General features: G+C 40.8%; 1 protein-coding gene across 4 annotated transcripts in view; it reads right to left on the bottom strand.

The window, feature by feature from the left end:
• TAFA2 (TAFA chemokine like family member 2) overlaps nt 1-22,498 on the bottom strand; it is a 274,868-nt gene that overhangs the window by 32,636 nt on the left and 219,734 nt on the right. For all 4 annotated transcript variants that reach the window (XM_087723532.1, XM_087723534.1, XM_087723533.1 and 1 more), the window contains 3 exons: nt 20,771-20,923; nt 19,632-19,756; nt 3,148-3,374 (listed from right to left, as the gene is read on the bottom strand). In XM_087723532.1, coding sequence (XP_087579658.1) covers nt 3,363-3,374; nt 19,632-19,756; nt 20,771-20,923 — 290 coding nt within the window. In that variant the 3' untranslated portion in view covers nt 3,148-3,362. The remainder of the gene's footprint in view (nt 1-3,147; nt 3,375-19,631; nt 19,757-20,770; nt 20,924-22,498) is intronic.

The following is a 22,498-nucleotide window of genomic DNA, read 5'->3' as shown; positions in this document are numbered from 1 at the left end:
AATTGGTGTAGAGCATTCTTGGAACTGCTGAAAGGACAGCAGACACATCAAGACTAGATTCAGCAGTCTATCTGCATTTAAAAGACACAGGCCACTCTTTTGAAGATAACAAAGATAACAAAGTCCACATTTTGGACAGAGAGGTTTGAAAGAGGGGTTAAAGAGGCAACCTATGTCAAAATTGAACGGCCATCTCTCAAAAGAGGGGGAGGGATATGACATTATCTATCTCCAGTTTACAACACAGTCCTTTCAACAATTCCAACACCACACCAATTTGCACCACTTGGGTGACCCTGACCGTAACGATCTGCTAAAAGAATGAAGAGGGGGTTCTGTGAGTGCCTGTTCCACCCCCAGCCTCACCAAGTCCTTGCACAGCTCTCCCAGGGCACCGCCGCCGCCACCATGCTCCAAGTATAACTTCCAAACTCCAAAACTCAGTTGCAGAGTCTTCCAGCATCAGCTGCTCTAGGAGTGCTCTCTATGGTGGGCCAGCTGCTGGAAGACTCTCTGTCTGGAAGACTCTCTGTCAGGCAGCCGACCCACCATAGAGATCACTCCTAGAGCAGCCAATGCTGGAAGACTAGGCAGCTGGGTTTTGGAGTTTGGAAGTTATGCTCGGAGTGTGGCAGCGGCAGCGGCAGGCAGCAGCAGTGCCCTGGGAGAGCTGCACAAGAGCTTGGTGAGGCTGGGGGCAAACAGGCACTCGCGCAACTCCAGAGCTCCATGCACTGACCTAGGGGGTATCCCGAATGTGCCAAGCCGGGGGAACTGGGGGGCGGGCAGAGTGGCACGTGGCTTGGCGCCTTAGTGATACCCCTTAGGTCAGTGAATGGCGCTCTGCCCGGCTGGAGAGGGGATTTGCCGGGCGGCTGCTGGTGAGCATGGTTACCTCATGGCTGCTTCGCCCTTGAGGCTGTGCCCGGCTCTTCGGGAGTCCGCTGGCAAGGGAGCAGCTGCCCAGCAACCCCAAAACAATAAGCCCTCCCTGATAATAAGCCCAAGGCCATATTTTGTGGGGCAAAAGAAAATAAGGCCCTGTCGTATTTTGGGGGAAACACGGTAGTAATTCTAAAGGTATCATAGTTTTCAATAATTTTAAATCAACGCTAAAACTAATAATATGTAATAATAGCATTCATTGGGCCAAATTGAAGGTGAAAATCCCATAAGAAATCAGAATAACATAAAAGTAGTTTAATCTGCTAGAAAAGAAGAGAGATGTATCTTCTGCATTGTAGAAATAGTTAAAATTGTTAAGCAAAAGTCCCCCAAAATGGCAAGGTTTCAAATCCATTAGAACTCTAAGCTGAATATTAAATAAAGAATTGCATACAAAGGCTGAGTATAAAGGACAGTTTGAAATTTTTTGGCAGAGAATAGAAAGGCTACGCACTTTAATTATATTAATATAATTAAGTTAATTAATGGAAAGAGGAAGTATATTTAATTCAAAAACATTTCAGTTTATTATTATTAGTCAATTAAATATATAAATGTGTAAAAATATTTTACATTTTATCAAAAATTAAAACAATACAATGAATATATATAACAGCCGGATTACTTTGCTGTGTATGTACCAGTGATAGCAAATAGGATCCTCGTATAACAAAAACTTTTGAGGGAGATCAGCAGGAATAGCCCCTTTATTTATTTGTCTGTTCTTGTCTACTCTTTTATTTACAACTCAGTTTATAGTGGAATAATTAAATTTTATATTATCTCTTGATTTTATTATCATTTTTAGTTGTGTTGTAAACAGAAATCTTTTGAAGAGCCTGGTAGGATACAAATACTGGAAATAATGAAATAAAATCAGCAAAATATAAAGAAACATGGTGCCTATATTGACCACATCTTATTTAAATCAATTTAGGATATTAAAATGTGTTTTAAGTAGAACAAATTATTCACCTCGTTATCTATAATGAATGTAAAAGAAAGCTTTTCAGTTGAGATACAGATTTATGGAAAGTTTAAAGACTGGCATATTTCTTTTTGGAAACCAATCATTTACTCATATCCTGAAATTTGTTCTGTAATTATCCTAATGTTGGAGTGGAAGTTAAAGCAGAAATGAATATACAGCATATGCAACGGTTCAAAGACTGAAAGTACCACCTCCATCCATTCAAGAGTCAATGATAAAAGAAAATTCTCTTATTTTTAATCAGAATTTGCTGAGAGTTATTCTAGTGATGAGGCAGCAGACAGGTAGGTAGTTAGGAAGCTTAATCTTAAATGGGACAAAAGGAGCCTAGGAGAAATAATTGCCAGGAAACAGGAGGTGGGGTTGGTATTTTCTCAAAATAAACTATAGATCTGTACTAAACCTGTTCACCAAAGCCAGAACATACAGTCACAGTATAAAGATATCCCAAGAAGCAATGTACACCACAACTCTCAATACATTGCAGACCCATACCTATGTACTACATCTTGATACACATTTTTACCACGTTAAATATAACATCCTATAAATTGTAAAAAGTGTTGTTTAAACATTGATATACATATTTATATGTTGTATATGTAGAAGAGTACATCTTCATATAAGAAAGTTCCATTAAGGGCTTGTAGAAATTATACTAAATTGCAAATAAACTTATTAATAGCACAACATAGACAGCAATATTTTCTAAGGGTACAACCTATACATCTGCAACATCTGTTTGATAGCAGATACATTGAGTAGGTAATGGGAGCTGCACAATGTTATATTTAAAGTGACACCACAGGTAAACTCAGAATGCTTTTCCTTATCAGAAATTTAACATTTTCTATGATTTACATTTTTTAATTAAACAGCATTTCACTTTTTGCAACAGAGGGTGTTTCTGAAGCAACACCTCAATTATAAAATTGTATCTCAAAGGTGGAATGGTGGCATTTAAATGGGAAATGAAAACCATTTTATCTCCCTGATTTTATAATGTAACATAATTAAAAGTTTTCAACTTGAATTTTAATTAATTTATGACATTTCATTTGCTTTTGTTTTGCTATTTAAACTGCTTTTGGTCTCATCATTAGTGGTGTAAAGCAATTTAACAAATACTGTCATGAAAGTATAGATAAAATATGTTTAAGAAACAATCTCATAGCTTAAATTTTGCTACAACTACTTGAATTTGTACATACCTGCTATTCTTTGATAATAAATCAAGGCTGGAGCATCTTTCAGACGTTTTGACTCTCTCCTCATCAATGCATCTTCTAACCCTTCCAGAGAATCCGACCAAGACTAGGATTCATCACAACTATTGCTCCAAATGTGGAGACAAAACATTTTGTGTGTGTGGAATATCAAAAATTGTCATCAGGCACTGCAGAAATCTCTTTGTTCTTGAATGGTTTTACACGTTGGCCTAAGAAACAAACACATGTCAAGTACTAAGATGAGTTGTATGAAACAAAACTGGGATTAATGGCAGAACATTTCTGGAAAAGAAAAAATACATTGTGTCTTTTAAGTGTTTTAAACAAATACCATGTTTTCCTACTAAAACCAAATGACAAAAATATTACTCTTCAAATTCAATATATTAATATAATTATGTTGCAAATTAATACAAGTGTTTAAACTTTAAAGTCAAATATATCATTCATTGAATTGATAAAGTGATAGCCAAGATATAATGAGTATACAGAAGAGCTACTAAAAACTTTCCATTGGAAATTAAAAACAAATCAATAAATGGATAAATTTTAAAAAACACTTATTTTGAATAAAGGTAATTTATTATTACAGGCAGATATCCAAATCAGTAATTCAGAAAACATTCAGTTTGCTTCAGACAACAGTCTAGAAATCCAAAATCCTACTGTGTTACATTGAAAATAAGTCCTAGCCTGATTTTTGGGGTGGGCCTAATATATGCCTGTTGTGGCCCAGCAGGAGCCACAGACTCCGACAGCGAGGGTCCTATGAGTTGGCTTTGGAGGATGTGGAGGACCCTGGACAGGGTTCCGACTCTGAGTAGGGCGCAGAGTTGTCCACCAGGAGGCGCCTGAGCCTTGGACCAGTGGGGAGGAGACAAGGGAGTGTGATCCGGACGTCAGCAATGAGTTGTTCCTAGGATGCCCGGCACCGAAGAGCTAATAGGCATAAGGAACAGTTGCGCAGTTACAGGAGGTAATTGCACTCAGCTGGTGGTAATTAGGCTCCTCTCAAGACTATAAGAGGAATGCTTGTGCACACGCCCCTTTTGCAGGAGTCAACGTATTCACTAAAGTGGGAGAACTGTCGTGTTAGCTTGGCAGGCTGGATTGCTGCCAAGGCTTGTCTGTGCTGGATTGCTGCCAAAGCTTGTCTGTGCTGGATTGCTGCCAAGGACCTGTCTGTCTGTTAATAAATTCCTTAAAATATCTTTGGCTCCGCGTGCTTTGGTGTGGGATGAGGGGGGGTCAGAACATATGCCTTACCCCCAAAATAAGCTCTAGTGAAGGAGTGGGCATGGCCAGCACAGGAGGCACCATTCCCTTCTGTTCTGACCTAGGCTTCTGGAGAAAGTATAAATCACAATTTTAGTCCCCGAAGCCCTCCTTTATTTATACGGCTGTAAATTATGGTAATTAACAGTCCGCAAGGCTTGTGAAGGTTCTGACAGATGTCCGCTCGAGTTGCCACAGTCTTTCAGGGGAATGTTGATAAACACCCATCTTCTGCTGCCAGAGATCTAATTGCCAAATGCAGAGTGAGGCCAAACTTAGCACAGAGTCAAAGACAACTTTTCAAAGCTTGAACCGACCACTTTCAACTTTCAACTTTAATAAGATTTGTATGCCGCCCACTCCCTTGGGACTCTGGGCGGCTCACAACAAAAATAAAACCATATAAAAATTTTAAAAATACAATTATTAAAATTAATCTATCATCCATTAAATCAAGTGGGGCTGGATATTAATCAACAGCCCCAGGCCTGCCGGAACAGCCAGGTCTTGGTTGCTTTACGGAAGGCCGGGAGAGTGGTAAGGGTCTGGATCTCTGCTGGTAGCTCGTTCCACAAGGCCGGTGCAGCTACAGAGAAGGCCCTCCCTCGGGGAGCCGCCAGCCAGCATTGTCCGGTCGACAGCACCCGGAGGAGGCCCAACCTGTGTGATCTTATTGGTCGTTGGGAGGTGAATGGCAGGAGGCGGTCTTTCAGGTAGCCAGGTCCAATACCATGTAGGGCTTTAAAAGTAACAACTAGCACCTTGAAGCGGGTCCGGAGACCAATGGGGAGCCAGTGCAGCTCGCAGAGGATAGGTGTAACATGGGTGTATCTAGGTACACCCATTATCGCTCACACGGCTGCATTCTGGACCAGCTGCAGTCTTCGAACACTCTTCAGGGGCAGCCCCATGTAGAGTGCATTACAGTAATCCAGTCTTGAGGTGACGAGGGCATGAGTGACCATTCGAAGTGCCTCCTGGTCCAGATAGGGCCGCAACTGGTGCACCAGGCGAACCTGGGCAAAGGCCCCCCTAGTCACAGCCAACAAATGGTGTTCTAACGTCAGCTGTGGATCCAGGAGGACACCCAAATTGCGGGCCTTCTCCGAGGGGTGTATAACTTCACCCCCCAGGCTAAGAGGTGGAATGTCTGGACCATCCTTGGGAGGCAACATCAGTAGCCACTCGGTCTTGTCTGGATTGAGTGCAAGCTTGTTCGCTCCCATCCAGACCCTGACAGCCTCCAAGGCACTGGCACATCACTTCAACTGCTTCACTGAGTTGGCACGGGGCGGACAGATACAATTGAGCATCGTCCGCATATTGATGATATTTGATCCCGTGCTGGCGTATGATCTCACCCAGCGGCTTCATATAGATATTGAATAGATGGGGGGACAGGACCGAACCCTCATCTCCAAGCCTTATTCTCAAGTTGACCCTGTTTTCTTAATTGTTCTTACATGTGCATTCTGGGAATAGGCTCCAGTTGTTGTTCTGCCTCACTGATGTCAGACCCCGGAGACTCTGGAAGCAGCAAATAACTATCAGATGGCCTTGGTCCTCTCTCAGAGCCCTCATCCAAGTCTTCCTCAGACTCCAGGATTGGCCCATGTTCCTCCCCAACCTCCTCATTGCCCGAATCTGCTCCCAGCTCTGCTGGGTGCTGGCGGGCTGCAACACCTTCCCCGGTCACATCATGGCTGCTGGGCCCCTTAACCACACCCCTTAGATCAGCTGATCTAACAAAGGCCAGGAGTTCTGTCTCTCTGGGTGCCTGGAAATATTTGCAGAGCACTCTTGCTAGCCCCAGCCCTGAACACGCCACAAGGGCCCCTATGGTCCGCAGCTCACCTTGTAGCTATGGAGTAGGCGGCAAGCACTATTTGTGCTCTGTCAGGCCTGGAGCTCGGGTGTTGTTTAGGCTGCTGCTATGATGAAGCAGAAAGCCATGCAGCCCATCGGAATTGGCTCCCCCCCACCGCCTCTACCTGGCTGCTGCTGCTTGAGAAAAGGACAGGCAATTGTGGAAGATTGTGGGAAGTGCATGTTTATGATAGAAACAAAGCCCAGCCTGTCCCTTTCAAGCGATCAAATGATTGTGGGTGTGAGAGAGAGAATGAGAGAGGGAAAGAGAAATGACGGAGGGGAGTAACAAGAACTGGAGGCAACACTGTTTGAAAAGGTTTCCTCTCCACTGTTTCTCTTCTCCGCTACACCCACCCATTTCACCTGGGTCTGCCAGGCACCAAGCAGCAGGGAGGATTCGGGACAGCGCCCGCCATCCTGGCAAAGGCAAAGCTGAGGGCCATGTTGGGCTCCTCCAATGGCTTCCCCACACCCACCCCACTCAAGGGCAACCTATACATGAGATGTGAGTATGGGTTGAGTTTGACATTTCACCTTCCTGCGTTTTGCGATCTTTTGGCTGCATGCAAGGAAAGTAGCAAAAGCAGCAGAAGTCTTTCTCTCCCCATGAGTCTTTGTCAGATTCCTCACACCACTGCCACAGCCTATTGGAGCAGGACCCTGTAAGGCTTGTTGTGGCATTTTGTGCGTGAACAGCAGCACCATTGTGAGCTTCATCATAACGGTACAGCTGGCATCCTGCTGCTTGTGGCTGCACCGGTATGTTGAACCTTGCAGCAGTTCCACTGCTCACGCATGCAATGGCACAAGTCTTGCAGCACCCTGGTCCAAGAGGCTGCGGCAGCAGTGCAAAGAGTCTCACAAAGGCTCATTTCTGGCAGAGTTTGGGAGAGAGAAAGAAAGAATTCTGCTGACCCTGGTCTTTCTTTCTCTCCTCCAAACTTCACCAGAAATGAGCCTTTGTGAGACTCTTTGCACTGCCACCACAGCCTCTTGCAAGGCTTGTTATGCCATTGCATCCATGAATGGCAGCACCACAGTGAGCTTCATCACACCAAACCTTGAACCTTGTGCTGTGAGGCTTGTTGTGCTGTTGCACGTCTGAGTGATGGCACTGCCAAGAGGTTCAACATACCAGCACAGCTGCGAGTGGCAAGACACCAGCTGCATCAGTATGATGAAGCTCACAGCGGTGCTGCCATTCACATGTGCAATGCCACAACATGCCTTGCAGGGTCCTGCTCCAAGAGGCGGTGATAGCGCGATGAGTCTCACAAAGACCCATTTCTGGTGGGGTTTGGGGACAGAAAGAAAGACTGCTGCTACTTTCGTTGCATGCTGCCAAAAGTTCGCAAAAGACATAACCTCGACCCGTACTCACACTTCATGTATGGGTCGCCCCTGAGTGGGGTGGGGGTGAGGAGGCCATCGAGGAGCCCCAGGGGTCTCCACCTGCTTTAGTTTCACCTTTGCCAGGGCAGCAGACGCTGTCATTTCTCTCTCTCTCTCTCTCTGTCTCACACACACACAGATATTTGATCGCTTGAAAGGGACAGGCTGGGCTTTCTGCCTCATCATAGCAGCAGCCTAAGCAACACTCAGCTCCAGGCCTGGCAGAGCACAAACCGTGCTCGACGCCTGCTCCATAGCCACAAGAGGAGCTGCAGAACAGAGGGGCCCTAGGCTACAAGTTTTCCTGGTAGCTGAGGCTAGCAAGTGTGCTGGAAATATCTCCAGGCACCCGGACAGACAGAAGTCCCGGCCCTCACTGCAACAGCTGATCTGCAGGCCACGGTGAATGGTCCCAGCAGCCATGAGGTGACCACCACGCTCACCACCTCCTGTACCTCAAAAAAAAAAAAAGACTTCCCCCAAAATAAGCCCAAGTACTTATTTTTAAGCCTTAGTTTCAAGAGGAAACACAACATGTTTATAACTGATTATTATTAACATCTTACTAATATTATGGTGTCAAGCTTTCGGACAGAATGGTTGTGGTCTACCTTTTTTTTATTCTCATGGTTCATCAGCAACTGTGGCTAGCATCATCCAAAACAAAGTAATTTTACATTGAGCTGTACCTCTCAGCACTCACAACAAATACATGGTACTTTATTATTTGAATTTTAAAAAATCATGACTTTTCTAAAGAAAAGCCTATCTGCCCTATCTGCAAACAGTAGCCTTTTCACATTTGAAATATGATTCTTATTTTTTTTTTAATGTCACCTGAAAAAATTAGCAATTACAGACACCTCTTCTAAGCTTACATGTCTTGCCAAATTTAACATGAAGAGGAATAAATATTTTCTGATTTCTGACACTACACTCTTTCTGTGATACCTTCCAAGGAAGTTTCATGTCTGGTTTTTACTAATGATCTGTTTTTACCAAGCAATCCCTGATCTACCAAGAAATATAATTCTTATTCTTATTTGCATCATGGCATTATACCTGAATGGTATAGTGCAAGATGCAGTGTTGAATTACTGTCCTTTTTTAGGGCAATTAATCACAAGGAGGGTGTAGAAAAGATGAATCCTCCCTAATATCTTGTGCATATAATTTCAATTAATTCAGGCAGAGCACTTGACTCATGCTCCAAATATCAAGTGAAGGATTTGTCCTCTATCACTGAGTCATTGCTTTCTTTTGCTACCCTGGGGTGGTATAATTGCTGTGCTTAAGTAATACAAGATATCCATGCATAATATACAAGCAAAATAATAGGCTCAAGCTCTATTGAGCAGCTGAATTTACACAAGCTCCATCTGGCCAAATTTTTATCATCCAGTAATAGAACAGATAGGGATCCATTTCACTCATTAGAGGTACTAACCCCTGGTTCCATGTTTAACTGTTGGGCCTATCAAAATTTCCATTTTTGTTTTTTTTCGGGGGGGGGGCGGAGAGGGGTGGAAATAAGCAAAGAGAATTTTTTACACTCCTTCTATTCTACAACAGCATTTTTCTTATTTCTTAGCACCTTACAAGACAGAAATGTTCCCTTTTGCTGTTTAAGTCTTTTTTACAATACAGGTAGTCCTTGAAGTATGGCCACAATTGTGTCCAAAATGTATGTTGCTAAGTGAAAATTTTGTTAAGTGAATTTTGTACCATTTGACGACTTGTCTTGCCATGGTTGTTAACTGAATCACTGCAATTTGTTAAGTTGGTAACGTGATTGTTTAGTGAATCTGGATTTCCCATTGACTTTGCTTATCAGAAAGTCACAAAAATAATCACATGACCCCAGGACACTGCATATTTGTCATAAATATAAACCAGTTGCCAAGCATCTGAATTTTGATTGTGTGATCACGGGGATGCTGCAACGGTCGTCTAAAAAATGGTGATAGGTCACTTTTTTCAGTACCATTGTAACTTTAAACAGTCACTAAATGAACTGTTGTAAGTCAAGGACTACCTGTAGAGACAGGTATTACACATGCAATGAAGTGGTCTGTTATAAAATCCCAACTCTTATCCTGAAATTCAAACTCCTGCCTTTACCACAAGAATAATGAGAAAGAATTAAAGGAAATACTTGAGATACTGCCTCTGCCTGCTACTTCCAAATTTGCTATAGACATACTACTGTCTCTTTCAAGGCAATGACTAGCACATACTCCTTCTTATCAGAATGATGGACAATCAAATTGCTGAAAAGAAATCCTTAGATTTCTTTCAATCTCAGTGTGCAGTTCTAAATCTATGAATGCACCTAGTGAATTTCAGACTAGAGATAACTATTATATAAAATATAATTGAGTTGCCTTCCACATCAAGAAAATGTCCAAACAGAAGCACGGAAGATGGGTTTACACTCTGGAATGCATCCCTAGGTTTTGATTTCATTGTACTGCAGTGGGCAAATCATCTCTTGTCTATGTTCTTGTCTGCAATAAAGATTAAGATTAGAACAATAAAACTGAGTTGTTAACTGAATATAATAATGGAAAGATAATGAAATAAAGGTTAAATATATGGAATATGGACAAATATGAAACTGATATGGGGAGATTGTAAAGCAGAGGTTTGTGATTCACTTTTATAGATGGTAATTAAACTGAATTGCTAATTGATTGAATATGACAGTGGAAGGACAATTAAGCATGGGTTAAAATATATGAAACATGGACATATAAAGAACTTAAAATGATGAACAAAGTGAGATGTGTACCACTTGTTATTCAAGATAGTAGATTAAGGGAATTGTAATGAACATTGAACAGTAAGGATTGCCATTTATAGACAATTAAGGGTAACCTAAACCAAGATATGGAAAAATGGAGAGGGAACATACTTACAATGGGAAACTATTGAGAGTTAAAGACAGAATTACAAAGTGGGGGCATGTAAGGATGCATAATTATATAAATATAATGATGAGAATAGCTGGGAATTGTAACCAGGTCTACATCTCGGCCAAAATTAGGCTGGGGGGGGGGGGTGTTTAAAAGCACAATGACTATATATGTATACTTTTTTGTTCTCTTTTCTCAAAAAAAAGGAGGAAGATATATGTTAAAATTAAATATGTATACTGAAAAGGAATTATAAATACTATCAACATAAAATGGAGCTCACTCAGAGGCTGAAATACACCAAGTAAATGAGATGAAGAGTGTGAAGTAGAGGGATAGGAGAGAGCAAGGGGGAAAGAGGAGGAGAGACAGAAGGAGTGGAAAGGGGAGAGAGGAGAAGGAGAGAGGAAGGGGAAGTAGAGAAGAGAAGGATGACAGAGGGAAGAAAGGAGATAGGGAGGGGGAGGAGAGAGGGAGAAGAAAGTGATGGATAAGGTACATATATGGTGTATGGAGAACAGAAGAGCCAATAATTGTTTTTAAGAGTTGATGGTAAGATGAATTTAATTTACAATAATAATACAATACAATGTTGTATTGTAATAGTATACATGTGGTTATATGTTATGAAAATGAAAAAATAAAAAAAACTTATCATAAAGAAATATGACAGAATCCAAGCAATTTTTTTGCTTCCCTCAGTCTAAATAAATATTACATTTCCCTGAGACCAGATTATTTCCTTGATGAGCAAACACACACGTTTTAAAAGCAACACATAATCAGGGGAGATGTAAAATGAGGAACTTTATTTTTGATTCAGAACAGCCTACATCTGCAAATCTACCACTAGAGACCCAACTTAAACATTCCAGTCAAACAAGTGACTTGCCCATTGTGAAATCAATCACTTTCCACAAAGCAATCATTCATTTCTGAAGAATGCTATTAAGTTTCAACTGTTAGCCAAGGATGTGATATGGAATAAAAGAGGCTTTGCTGACTAATCTGAAAAGGTACCCCAGAGACCATGGCAGATTTCATCCAAGTATGCATAGGTCCTAATATAAGATGTAAGGTAGAATAAAGACAGAAAAGGAAGGTGCCACTATGTTCCACTTTTTTTCTTTCTATCTGCCTCTCCATAACTACAAATTTTAGCAGTTGCATCTATGGAACTGGAATTTAGCGGAGCTCAGTTATGATAGTGCTCAAGAAGATTTGAGCCATTGTACCAGGGGTGGGTTCTTGCCAGTTCTAACTGGTTTGGTAGGTTCCACAAATCTACCGTACCGGTTAGAACCCATTCCTCACAGAGCACCTCGCTCGCTTCCCCCACCCATTCCGTCACCGCTTGGGGACGGTAGCTTGTGCGGTGTGGCCAGCCTCCTAGGACCTTCCCAAACTTGCCTAGGAGGCGTGGCCGCCAGCAAAGCACAGGGGCGTTTCAGGATGCCCCCCCCCACCAATGTTCCCTCTAATTTTTTTTCAGGGTGAGCGGAAAAGTATAGTGTTTGAGCGGCACAGTTTCATGCCTGAGCACCTAAGAGAGCAACAGTTTGAACTTCTGTCTCGTCTGCTGGACATTTGCGCAACATTCCAAGCGCCAAGCACCAATTGTGAGCGAGGTTTCAGCCTGATGAATGCCAGGCATGAAAATGTGCTACTCAAACACTATACTTTTCCGCTCACCCTGAAAAAAAAAAAACTTCTGCTCAGCTTTTAGATCATTAGACTGGCTAGAGAGAGACATGGCACCAACAGGTCCTGGGTCCTGGCATTTTGCAGGCAACCTGTCCTCTCACATTCCTTTGGAATGCAACCCATCACATTTGAATTAGATTTTGCCAATTATCCTATTAAAAGATAATCCTATTATTCTAAAATATGACTAACTCAATATTAAAAATGTAAATATTTAATGCTGATAAATAATAGCAGTAATTGTTATTTAGTATGATTAAAATCAGTATTGATATATCAATATATCTATCAAAATTGACAATAAACACTAAAATAACAATACAAATATATAATGTGGAATATAAATGTAATAAATATAATATATAAATACAACATAAATGTAATAAAATAATTTATCATGAAACTCTCCCCCTTTAAAGTAATAAGATCAATTAAATAGTCTAGCAAGTTTGGACAATATGCTATATGTTATGTTACTTAAGAATATATATGCCTCAGAATCAGATACAACATCCACATCATTTCCAACTGAGTCAATAAAATGATATGCCATGCCAAAACTATTTTAAATAAAGATATGAAATTAATCAAGTATTGCATTTATTTTTCAAAATGAATGTAGAATTTTTATTATTATTTAAGTTTTGTACCCTATCTTTTCTAACTAACGTTAACTTTAAAAAGATGTTACATCAGACTACAATACAAGTAATTAAATGAAGACTAAAATAAGTGTTTTGGCATATTGAGCTTTTTATATTTCTTTCTAATATTGCTTCCTTAGTTGAGAACTTCCTCCTCAGCTTACTTACGCATTAACTGTTTGTTGCTTTTATGGCTTATTCATTCACTGCTCCATCTTCAGTTTTTTTCACAGGGGGCAGGGCTTCCTTCCTTCCTTCCTTCCTTCCTTCCTTCCTTCCTTCCTTCCTTCCTTCCTTCCTTCCTTCCCTCCACTCCTTTGGCCACCAATTTTGATCCAACTCTCTCTCTCTCTCTCTCTCTCTCTCTCTCTCTCTCACACACACACACACACACACACACACACACACACACACACAGACACGTGTTCTTTGGGGGGGTTGAATTACTCCGCCTCACTGCGCAAAGTCGGCTCAGCATGTGTTCGGCCCCTGCTTACGCTGAATCAAATCTGCAGCCGGCGGGACCATTTCAAAGCTGCCAGTCCTCTTGCTCCTTCTCCTTCACCGGCAAAGCAGCGGCGCTGGTGCCTCCCACTCCGCTCGGAGCACCTCAGCTGGGCTCTGGGTTATCCCTGCCATCGCCTCCACCTCCGCCGCTTTCCTACTAGCTCCCGCGGCCTCAAAAGCACGGCAGAGGAGGAAGGGGGAGGGATAATGCGGGGGCCAGCTCAGGTGCTCCGTGTGGAGAGAGAGGCACCACTGCGGGAGCTTTGCTGGTGAAGGAGAAGAAGCAAGAGGACTGGCGGCTCATCAAAACAAGTCTGGGGAGGTCCTTTGCAGGCGGCCAGTTCTAGCTGCCTGCAAAGGACTTCCCCACGTTTGCTTTGGTAGAAAGCTCTGCGCGGCAGTTAGAAAGCTCTGCGCGGAGGTTTCTAGCGACGTGCGCGGCCGCGCACGCGCGCACCTTAGAGGGAACAGTGCCCCCCACTAGTTCCCCACCTCCCTTCCTGGCGAAAATTCCAAGGTGTGGTTTTCCTCCCATCCCTTGTGATCGGCTCCCGCTGAGCTCCGGGAAGGAGGAGAAGAGCCTTTGGGGAGGGAGGAGGAGGAGGGAGGAGGAGGAGGTGCATGTGCAGGGCCATGCGAACTGGGCAACCAGCAGAAGCAGGAATGTTCTCAGGAGTGTTGAGAACTTTCCTGCCTCTGCTGGACTTCCCGCTCTTCTCCGCGCACTCCTTGTGATTGCAATAGACGTCTAGAAGCAGCGGGGGCTGTCGGGCTGGAAGCCCAAGCCCCATTAGCTACAAAAGCCACTTCTGGACATCTATTGCAGTCGCAAGGAGTGTGCGGAGAAGAGCGCAAAGTCCAGCGGAGGCAGGAAGGTTCTTGGTGCTACCCAGTTGCTTTTGCGGCTTCCCAGAGTGCCCAGAACCTTCCTGCCTCCGCTGGACTTTGCGCTCTTCTCCGCACTTCCCGGTGAGTGAGCAAGCGAGGGAGGATCAGGCTGCCTGATCCTCCATCACTCACTCACTCTTTTGCCCACCTGGACCACCTCAGCACTGCTCTGGCTACCTTTGTCCATCCATGCCCAGCAGCTGCGATGACATCATCAAGACGAAGTGGCTTGGAGGCAAAGGGGACACTCTTCCTCCTCGCTCTTCATATTGATGATGTCGCTGCAGCTGCCAGGCATGGACAGATGGAGGTAGTCAGAGCGGCGCTGAAGCGGTCCAGGTAGGTGAAAGAGTAAGCGAGTGATGGAGGATCAGGCAGCCTGATCCTCCCTCACTCGCTCGCCGGTAAGCACGGAGAAGACCGCAAAGTCCAGTGGAGACAGGAAGGTTCTTGGCACGGCCCAGCCACTTTCGCGGCTTCCCAGAGCTTCCCGGCGAGCAAGCGAATGAGGGAGGATCAGACAGCCTGATCCTCTCTTGCTCGCTCACTCGCCGGGAAGCCCAGAGAACACCGCGATGTCTAGCAGTGGCAGGAAGGTTCTCGGTGCTGCCCAGTTGCTTTCGCGGCTTCCCAGAGCTTCCCGGTGAGCGAGCAAGGGAGGATCAGGCAGCCTTTGAATTGTTGTTCTCTCTCTAAATATTCAGTTTAACTGAACCTTTCGCTGCCACTTTTGACTTTGCACACATATTCCGCAGAATCAGTTTTAGTAAATGCTTGGATCTCTAAGAGAGCTGTTTCATTTGCAAAGCTGAAGCTGCATTTATCAGAGGATCTAAGCTCTCTCCCAGCTTTGAGCCACTGGATCTTAATGGGCTGTGATCCAACTACATGGCAAGCAAGTTGCAGGTTTAAGAGGTCGATCAAATACCAAAGGCTTTTTAATTTCTGAAATGTGCTAACATTAAGAAAGCAAGAGGAGGAAACTAGTTAGATTACCATTCATCTTCAATTTTTTAAAAAGTACATATTAAGGTAAGAACAATATGATGCAATGAATTAATTCCATTTTCTCAGTACAATTTTTTTATAGGAAAAAGAATTTTCTGTTTAGTATCATATGGAATTCCGATATTTATGATTATTAACTGTTTTATTTCATTTTCATTTTCATTTTATACAATCACTTATATACTGTGCAATTAAAAAAACAATAAACACAACTCATCTTCTATTCCACTATAGAAAACCAACATAACACTTCATCCTCCACACACCCTTTCTTCTCCCCCTCCAACTTTCATTTCTCCCCTCCAGCATCCCCCTCTTCTACTTCCCCTCCCCCTCAGACATTCCTTTCTCCCCTTCCCTCCATCTCACCCTCCTTACATTCCCCTCTCACTCCCTCTCTACTCCTCCCTCTTCTTTCCCTCTACTCCTCGCTTCGGTGTGTTTCTACTATTCATTAATCTATTCGATTTGTATTTTATACTAAAATTGAAAGAAAAGGAAAAAAAGGAAAATAAAAGGAAAAGAGAAAAAAAAGAAAAAAGAGCAGCAGTATACAAGTGCATTCTTATTGTTTTGGAAATTGAAACTATATTTCCCCCCTCCCCCCCTCCCCCCAGTAAACCCCCCTCCCAAGCCCCCTTCCGACTTCCCAGATCCCATGCCCAGCATAGTTTTTTATCAAACACAGTCTAGAGTATATTGAAACCAAATAGATTAAAAATTAAAAGATAAAAGATAAAGGGGAAAAAAAGGGATAAAAAAAGAAAAAAGAAAAAAAGGAAAAAAAAGGAAAAAATCAATAAACTCTCTAGATTGAACTCAGCTTCCCATCATTATTAAAACTTAAACAATGTACACCTTGATTTAAGATAAAATACTTTCAATAAACTTTTGGCAATTAGTAAAGAGAAGTCTTCAGGAAAACAGGGCTAATTAAATATATCATATATCAAATGCGGAAGCTATAAAATCGCCATTTTGAAAAGCAGTTAGACAAAGGAGTTTTTTTATAAAATTGAAGCTGGTATTTTGAATAATAATTAAAAAAAGGGTTCTCAGGAATGGTCGCTGCTCGGATTGATTTTAAATAGCTTATTTTTGTCCTGAGGGGGGGGGGCGACCTGCCTTGAGCTGAAAAAAAAAAACAGCTGAGAAGATCTGGCTGGAGTAAAAAAAAACTCAGCTTTTGTTGAACCTCTTCTCCGTTCACAGCGAAAAACAAAAAGCTGTGAACTACAAAGAGGATTCTAACGACTGAGTTCCTCCCTGCTCCTTTCTTGCCTGAAAGGAGAGATATCTATAGATCTTTTAGATATACAGACCAGAACTCTGAGGGCAGCTCCGTTGAGCCACCGGCGATGGCAGCCCCTCCCCCGGAAGTCGGAATTCCGATATTTAGTGAGCATGTTTTAAGATGATATGCAAATGTTTGATATGCAATATCCACTACCTATCTTTTATGCTAAATGTAACATGAATATTGTCAAGATGAAGGTCATTTCAAAGATGGATGAATACTTCCAGCTAGATCATAGATGGGAGACAGTGAAATGAACATTTTATTGGCATACTTTTATCTATAGATGCAGATGCTGGTGAGTCATAAAAATTGCGTATGTATGTATGTATGTATGTATGTATGTATGTATGTATGTATGTATGAATGAATGAATGAATGAATGAATTCTGGGAGCTGAAGTCCACAAGTAAGAGCCGAGGTGGCGCAGTGGTTAAATGCAGCACTGCAGGCTACTTCAGCTGACTGCACTTCTGCAGTTCGGCTGTTCAAATCTCACTGGCTCAGGATTGACTCAGCCTTCCATCCTTCCGAGGTGGGTAAAATGAGGACCTGGATTGTTGTTGGGGGCAATATGCTGACTCTGTAAACCGCTTAGAGAGGGCTGAAAGCCCTATGAAGCGGTACCTAAGTCTAACTGCTATTGCTATTGCTAAGTCTTAAAGCTGTCAAGTTTGAACACCCCTGGGGTTTTTTTTTCTAAAGGGTTAGGGGTGCAAGGGTCTTGTAACTTGACAGTTTCTGATTGTCAAGCTCAGCGCCTTAGCCACTGAGCCACCACATCCCTTATCTAACAGAGACTTAATTTCAACTTTCTTCAATTTTGGTTTATTCCAGATGTGTTGGGACTGCAACATCCAGAATTTCTAATCAGGGGAAAGCTGTAATCAATAAGTAATGTTGGTATAGTACATGCATATACTAATTTTCCAAGATAAATAAAACACAACAAATCATAATATGTGCTATATTCTATTTCTGAGAGAAGAAAAAGAAAGCAGGAGGAAAAACTATAATCATATTTCTAGTATTTTTATCAGCACTGATAGCAGTATCTGTCCTACTTTGCAGTTGCCTAAATTGCATATGAATGTGTGATTGAATGTGTGTGGGAGGACAGATACCAGTGTATCAAGAAACATCTTTGACATTAGTATCAGCCTTAGTTTCAAGATAAATAAGATTTCTAGGTACAGAGTCTTGCCATTCATTTTTCTCTTAAGTAGAATAGCTTATTAAATAGGAGTAGCCCTACTAGAGCAAAGATATATAGTGAATGCTATAGTCATGAACACCAGATGATTGCATTATTGTATTAATTATGTCATTATAATGGCTAGGTGGGGGAGTGTATTAATTTAGAGTCATTTGGGGAATCATTAAAGCCTTCAAGTTTCATTTTGGACAGAGCATACATTGCAGAGCAACATGATTTCATTGTTTACTCTTTCACTTACTGGAAACCAGGTATCTGGTGTCACATTATTGTAGCAGAAAATGAGACAAGACCAGCTCTTTGTCTGAGGGAGAGATAATATATTGACTTTCTTGTGGAATTTTCCTACTAATGTCATTTCCATCTTGACATGTATTAATTAAAAATTTCAAAATGAGTGGACTTAGCAAGGAGTGATAAGCCACTGACTTGCGAGTACAAACAAATCCCTTTTCAAACAGGGTAGGTACAGTCTTTTATTCACGTGGTTTGTGTGACTTGCAAGTAACCAACTTATCATTACTTACTAAGACTGGGTCAGAACATGTAGAGCAAGGGGAAACAGAAAGTAGATTCTATGAGATATCGCTACATGGTAAGTCCACTCATTAGGACATTTTTAATTATTACCTAATCAAAACGTAATCAATTGTAATTAGTTCCAACAGACCTGGCCAAGAAATCCGAATTATTTGCTGTATCCTAAAAGCAAACAGTTGTCTGTGACAACCGGCCACTCCCAAACCCCTACTATTTATATCTCAGCCAAGGAGGGGTTGGCTAGCGTCCACGTCTGCTTTGAGATCCAGCTTATTGTTTTCCTTAGTTCTCCTCTCTTTTCCTCTCTGTGTATACGCGCATCTGGGATGGGCTCCATCTGTTCTCACTCATCTCAGACCCCAAAGACAGCTGGGAGAGGCAGGAAGGCCCCAGCTCTGCCTCTGCTGCTGCTTCCTCATCAGAGCGTTCCATAGGCTCCAAAGCTGTCCCAAGCTCTCCCTCCACTTCCTCCTCATCTGAGCCTGCAGCTAGCTCTGCTGGCAGCCAACAAGCCACAACACTAAGTTTACTTGGCAAAGAACAATCCAAGAGTTAGATCAATTATTTTCAATATGACTTACTCTCTATATATGTATATTGGACAAAAGCAAATAAGATTAAGCAAAATATATATTAGGATAAATCAAAAGTAACATTAATTAAGGAGTGAATCAGAGATTTGCATGATAAAACTGACTTGCCTCTTAAGAAAGTTCTTTCTTCTGTTTTCATCATGAAATCAATCTAAACAAAGGCTAAAACTTAGAATACATGTTTTATTTATTGAATGAATAACTTGAATTTTTGAACTTATGATAATCAGCAGAATAAATGTGCTTGATAAACAAACAATCCAATTTTATGGATACACAAAATATTTAGCTCAACATACGAATCTGACTATATCCAGTTTGGCTCATCTCTAAGAGTGTATATTAAATTTCAAGGCATGCAGATCAATTATAAATAATTATCATGATAACAGTTAAATCAAAATAATTGTTAGATCTAGATACAATCATACTTAGAATAAAGCCGTCAAAGTAAAATATTCATAAATAACTTATTATATTGATTTTGATAGATGTCCAAGCCAATTATTTTTTTCTCTGTTATATTTATTCCATATCTAAGAATTATTCATCTGTATCAAGTTCATAATTCTCTTTACAAAATCTGGCAATTATATTTCATGGCAAATTCCTACTTACCCTTGTTGTTTTCACTTTATTCCCAGATGAACAGCTCCATCCTTTTCGATCTGGGAGAACTTTGCATTCCTCCACTTCAAGACATGGTTGCATATGGCACCACCATTTTTGTTCTACAATTGAGGCTGAAGAAGAGGAAGAGAAAAGCCTATTGTTTTTAATTAAATCTTTGTTGCCCTTATATCACGGAAATATTATCAGGGTGAATATACGGTATACATTGGTGAGAAATATTAATACTATACTGAGGTACTGTTAAATTTATATCCTATAGAAGGGATGGACATTGGATTAAACAGTATTTGATCTCATCCGACATGCTTTTTTTTAAAAAAGTTTATGAGACATATGTGTGCATTGTATGAATAAATAATTCCTGGCTGGAATTGTTGTATGTTCTGATGTTTGCTATTTGCATCAGATGAAACAAAACAAAAGGTAGTCTGATGTCCAAATGAACAAAATAAATTTAATAAAGTTTCCTAGTATAAAGGCTATAGATTACAGGTAGTCATTAACCTACAATACTTTATTTAGTGACCATTCAAAATTACAAGGGCACTGGAAAAAGTAACTGTTTATTACACTTACAATCATTGCAGCATCCCCATGGACACATGATCAAAATTTGAATGATTGGCAACCGATTCTTATTTATGACAGTTGAAGTGTCCCAGGGTCATGTGATCACTTTTGGGACTTCTGACAAGTAGTCAGTGGCGAAAGTTAGATTCACTTAACATGTTACTAACTTAACCGCAGTGATCACTTAACAAGAAAGGTTAGGTTTTGCTCTTTTCTGGAACATTTTTCTTCCTTACAAATAATTCCCAAAAATTAATTAGCTACTTTATAAAGAACGGAACAGCCATTAACCAAGGCAAAAGTTGCTCAGAAAGCTAAAAAAACACCTAAAATTTCCTACCTTTACCCTCAGCATTAAAATAGAACAGTGGGTAGAAGCTTTGTCTAGAATTTAAGAGGTTGTTCCAAAATTCAGCAGATATGTTGATATTTCCTTCATCTAGCTATCTGAGGTCTTTTCTAGAATTAAAAAAAATGGAGAGTCCACTATTCCATTTTTTTAATCCATCTGCTACAACTCCAAAAGAAAGAACAAAGCACCAAAGATATCTCACCATCGACACAAGAAGGAGCTGCCCGAGTGGTACCTGCTACCTGTCCAGGGAAGCAGGAGCACTTAACTGTCTGTGATCTTTCTTCTATTTTGTTCTTATTACAGCATCGATGGAGAGCCACCACTTCACAAGTTCCAGTTTTAACATGATGAGCTGTAAAAAGATGTTGAGAGAAGTCACGATTCAACATAATTAAGAAGAACACACAAACTCGAAGTTACCAGCACTGCAAATTCCATTAGAAATACTAATGGGTGGATCTTTTTCTTTTCCCTCAACTGAAACATTTATAACTCTTTAGGGCTCAAAAAAGGAAAGGAAGGGTGTTCATTTGACATATGGTACTGTGTAGCAAACAAATTAAAATTAACAACAAAACACCATTAAGAAACCAAACCACATCAATTTTCTGTTTAGCTATCTTAAAGCTCCTCTGAAATGTGTAGAATGTTACACAAGAATCCTTACATTTTAATGGCTGTAAAAATACAGTAATTACCAAATTGATACATCTCTCTAAAACCTGTTACTTAAAACCCATTATTTTTCAAACTAGTAGGACTAGCTCTGAGCACATCAGTCAAGCACCTCTGCATTTATTCAGTCCTCTCTGCCACTACCAGTTTCCCATTTTTTTTCTCTCTCTCAGAATCAGTGAGTATTTTGTGGTCCTTGGATTTCCTCTATCATCTTTGTTGTCTTGTTTGGATTCCTTCTTGCATCTTTAATTTTCTCAGTGGTCTCAGAAATTTGATGGAAATCCACTTACAACAGGCCGGCTGAGTTACGGGTTTTCTAATAATATATGTAATTATCTCTGAAGGCAGAATAACTAATATGATGCTAATTGAATTATCAATAGTAAGATACAACTTTACTGCAACAAAGATTCAAGAATACAGTGGCCTATATATGTAGCCCTTTGAAACAAACAGACTGCTGTAGTTTAGAAACTTTCAATTTGTCAACCAATATTTATTACAAAATCAAAATAATCTAGTTTTTCTTCAGATTATGTAGCTCTTTCCATTTACCAAAAGAATAAATAAATAAAATCCAGACTACTGGACTAACAAAGAAATACAGAAATTTCTGAATGTTAATTAATAAAGAATCATTATTCTTGATAATTTCCATCTGGAAGTCTTATCTTGAAATGGAAGGTTTAAATGCAGCAACCGATACTTAACAGAATTGCTTAAGAATAATAGATATAAAGGGTGGGGCTAAGCAGGCGATCTATGAAACTACATGGAAGAGTCCAAGTGTTTTTGTTTTGTTTTGTTTTTTGAGGTGGGTTGTCATGGTTATTAACATAAACCTATCTATTAGTTGAAATGCTATGTTAAACTTACTGGCTCCATACTATACTTTGTGCATGCTCTCATTTCAAAATACCTAGAAAAGTTCAAATGCGGGTTTTGAGGGCTGCTTTTGAAGGCTTAGATTGTCTATCTCTGACTTAATACAATCAACTTTTATATTTCAGCTTTGTTAGTATTTCTTAATTATACTGCTTAAACTCTCTAAACCTATGCGTTTTTCTTTGAAACACATAAGAGATTAGCATTCAATACACTGAATAAAACTGACGATAGGAAATAAAATATATTCAGACACTATCAATATTGTTTTTGGTTCAAGGTGAATATTAATCATGTTTCCAAAGAAGATAGCAATTGATGCATCAGATAGTTTGGGCGCGGGGGGGGGATCTGCCTTAAAAAT

Source organism: Thamnophis sirtalis, unplaced genomic scaffold, assembly GCF_051295495.1.
Source record: "Thamnophis sirtalis isolate CommonGarterSnake01/CBP01778 unplaced genomic scaffold, rThaSir2_p1.2 scaffold_9, whole genome shotgun sequence".
Taxonomy (NCBI): Eukaryota; Metazoa; Chordata; class Lepidosauria; order Squamata; family Natricidae; genus Thamnophis; species Thamnophis sirtalis.
Note: the sequence above shows the minus strand (reverse complement) of the source record. Positions and strands in the feature narration are given on the sequence as shown.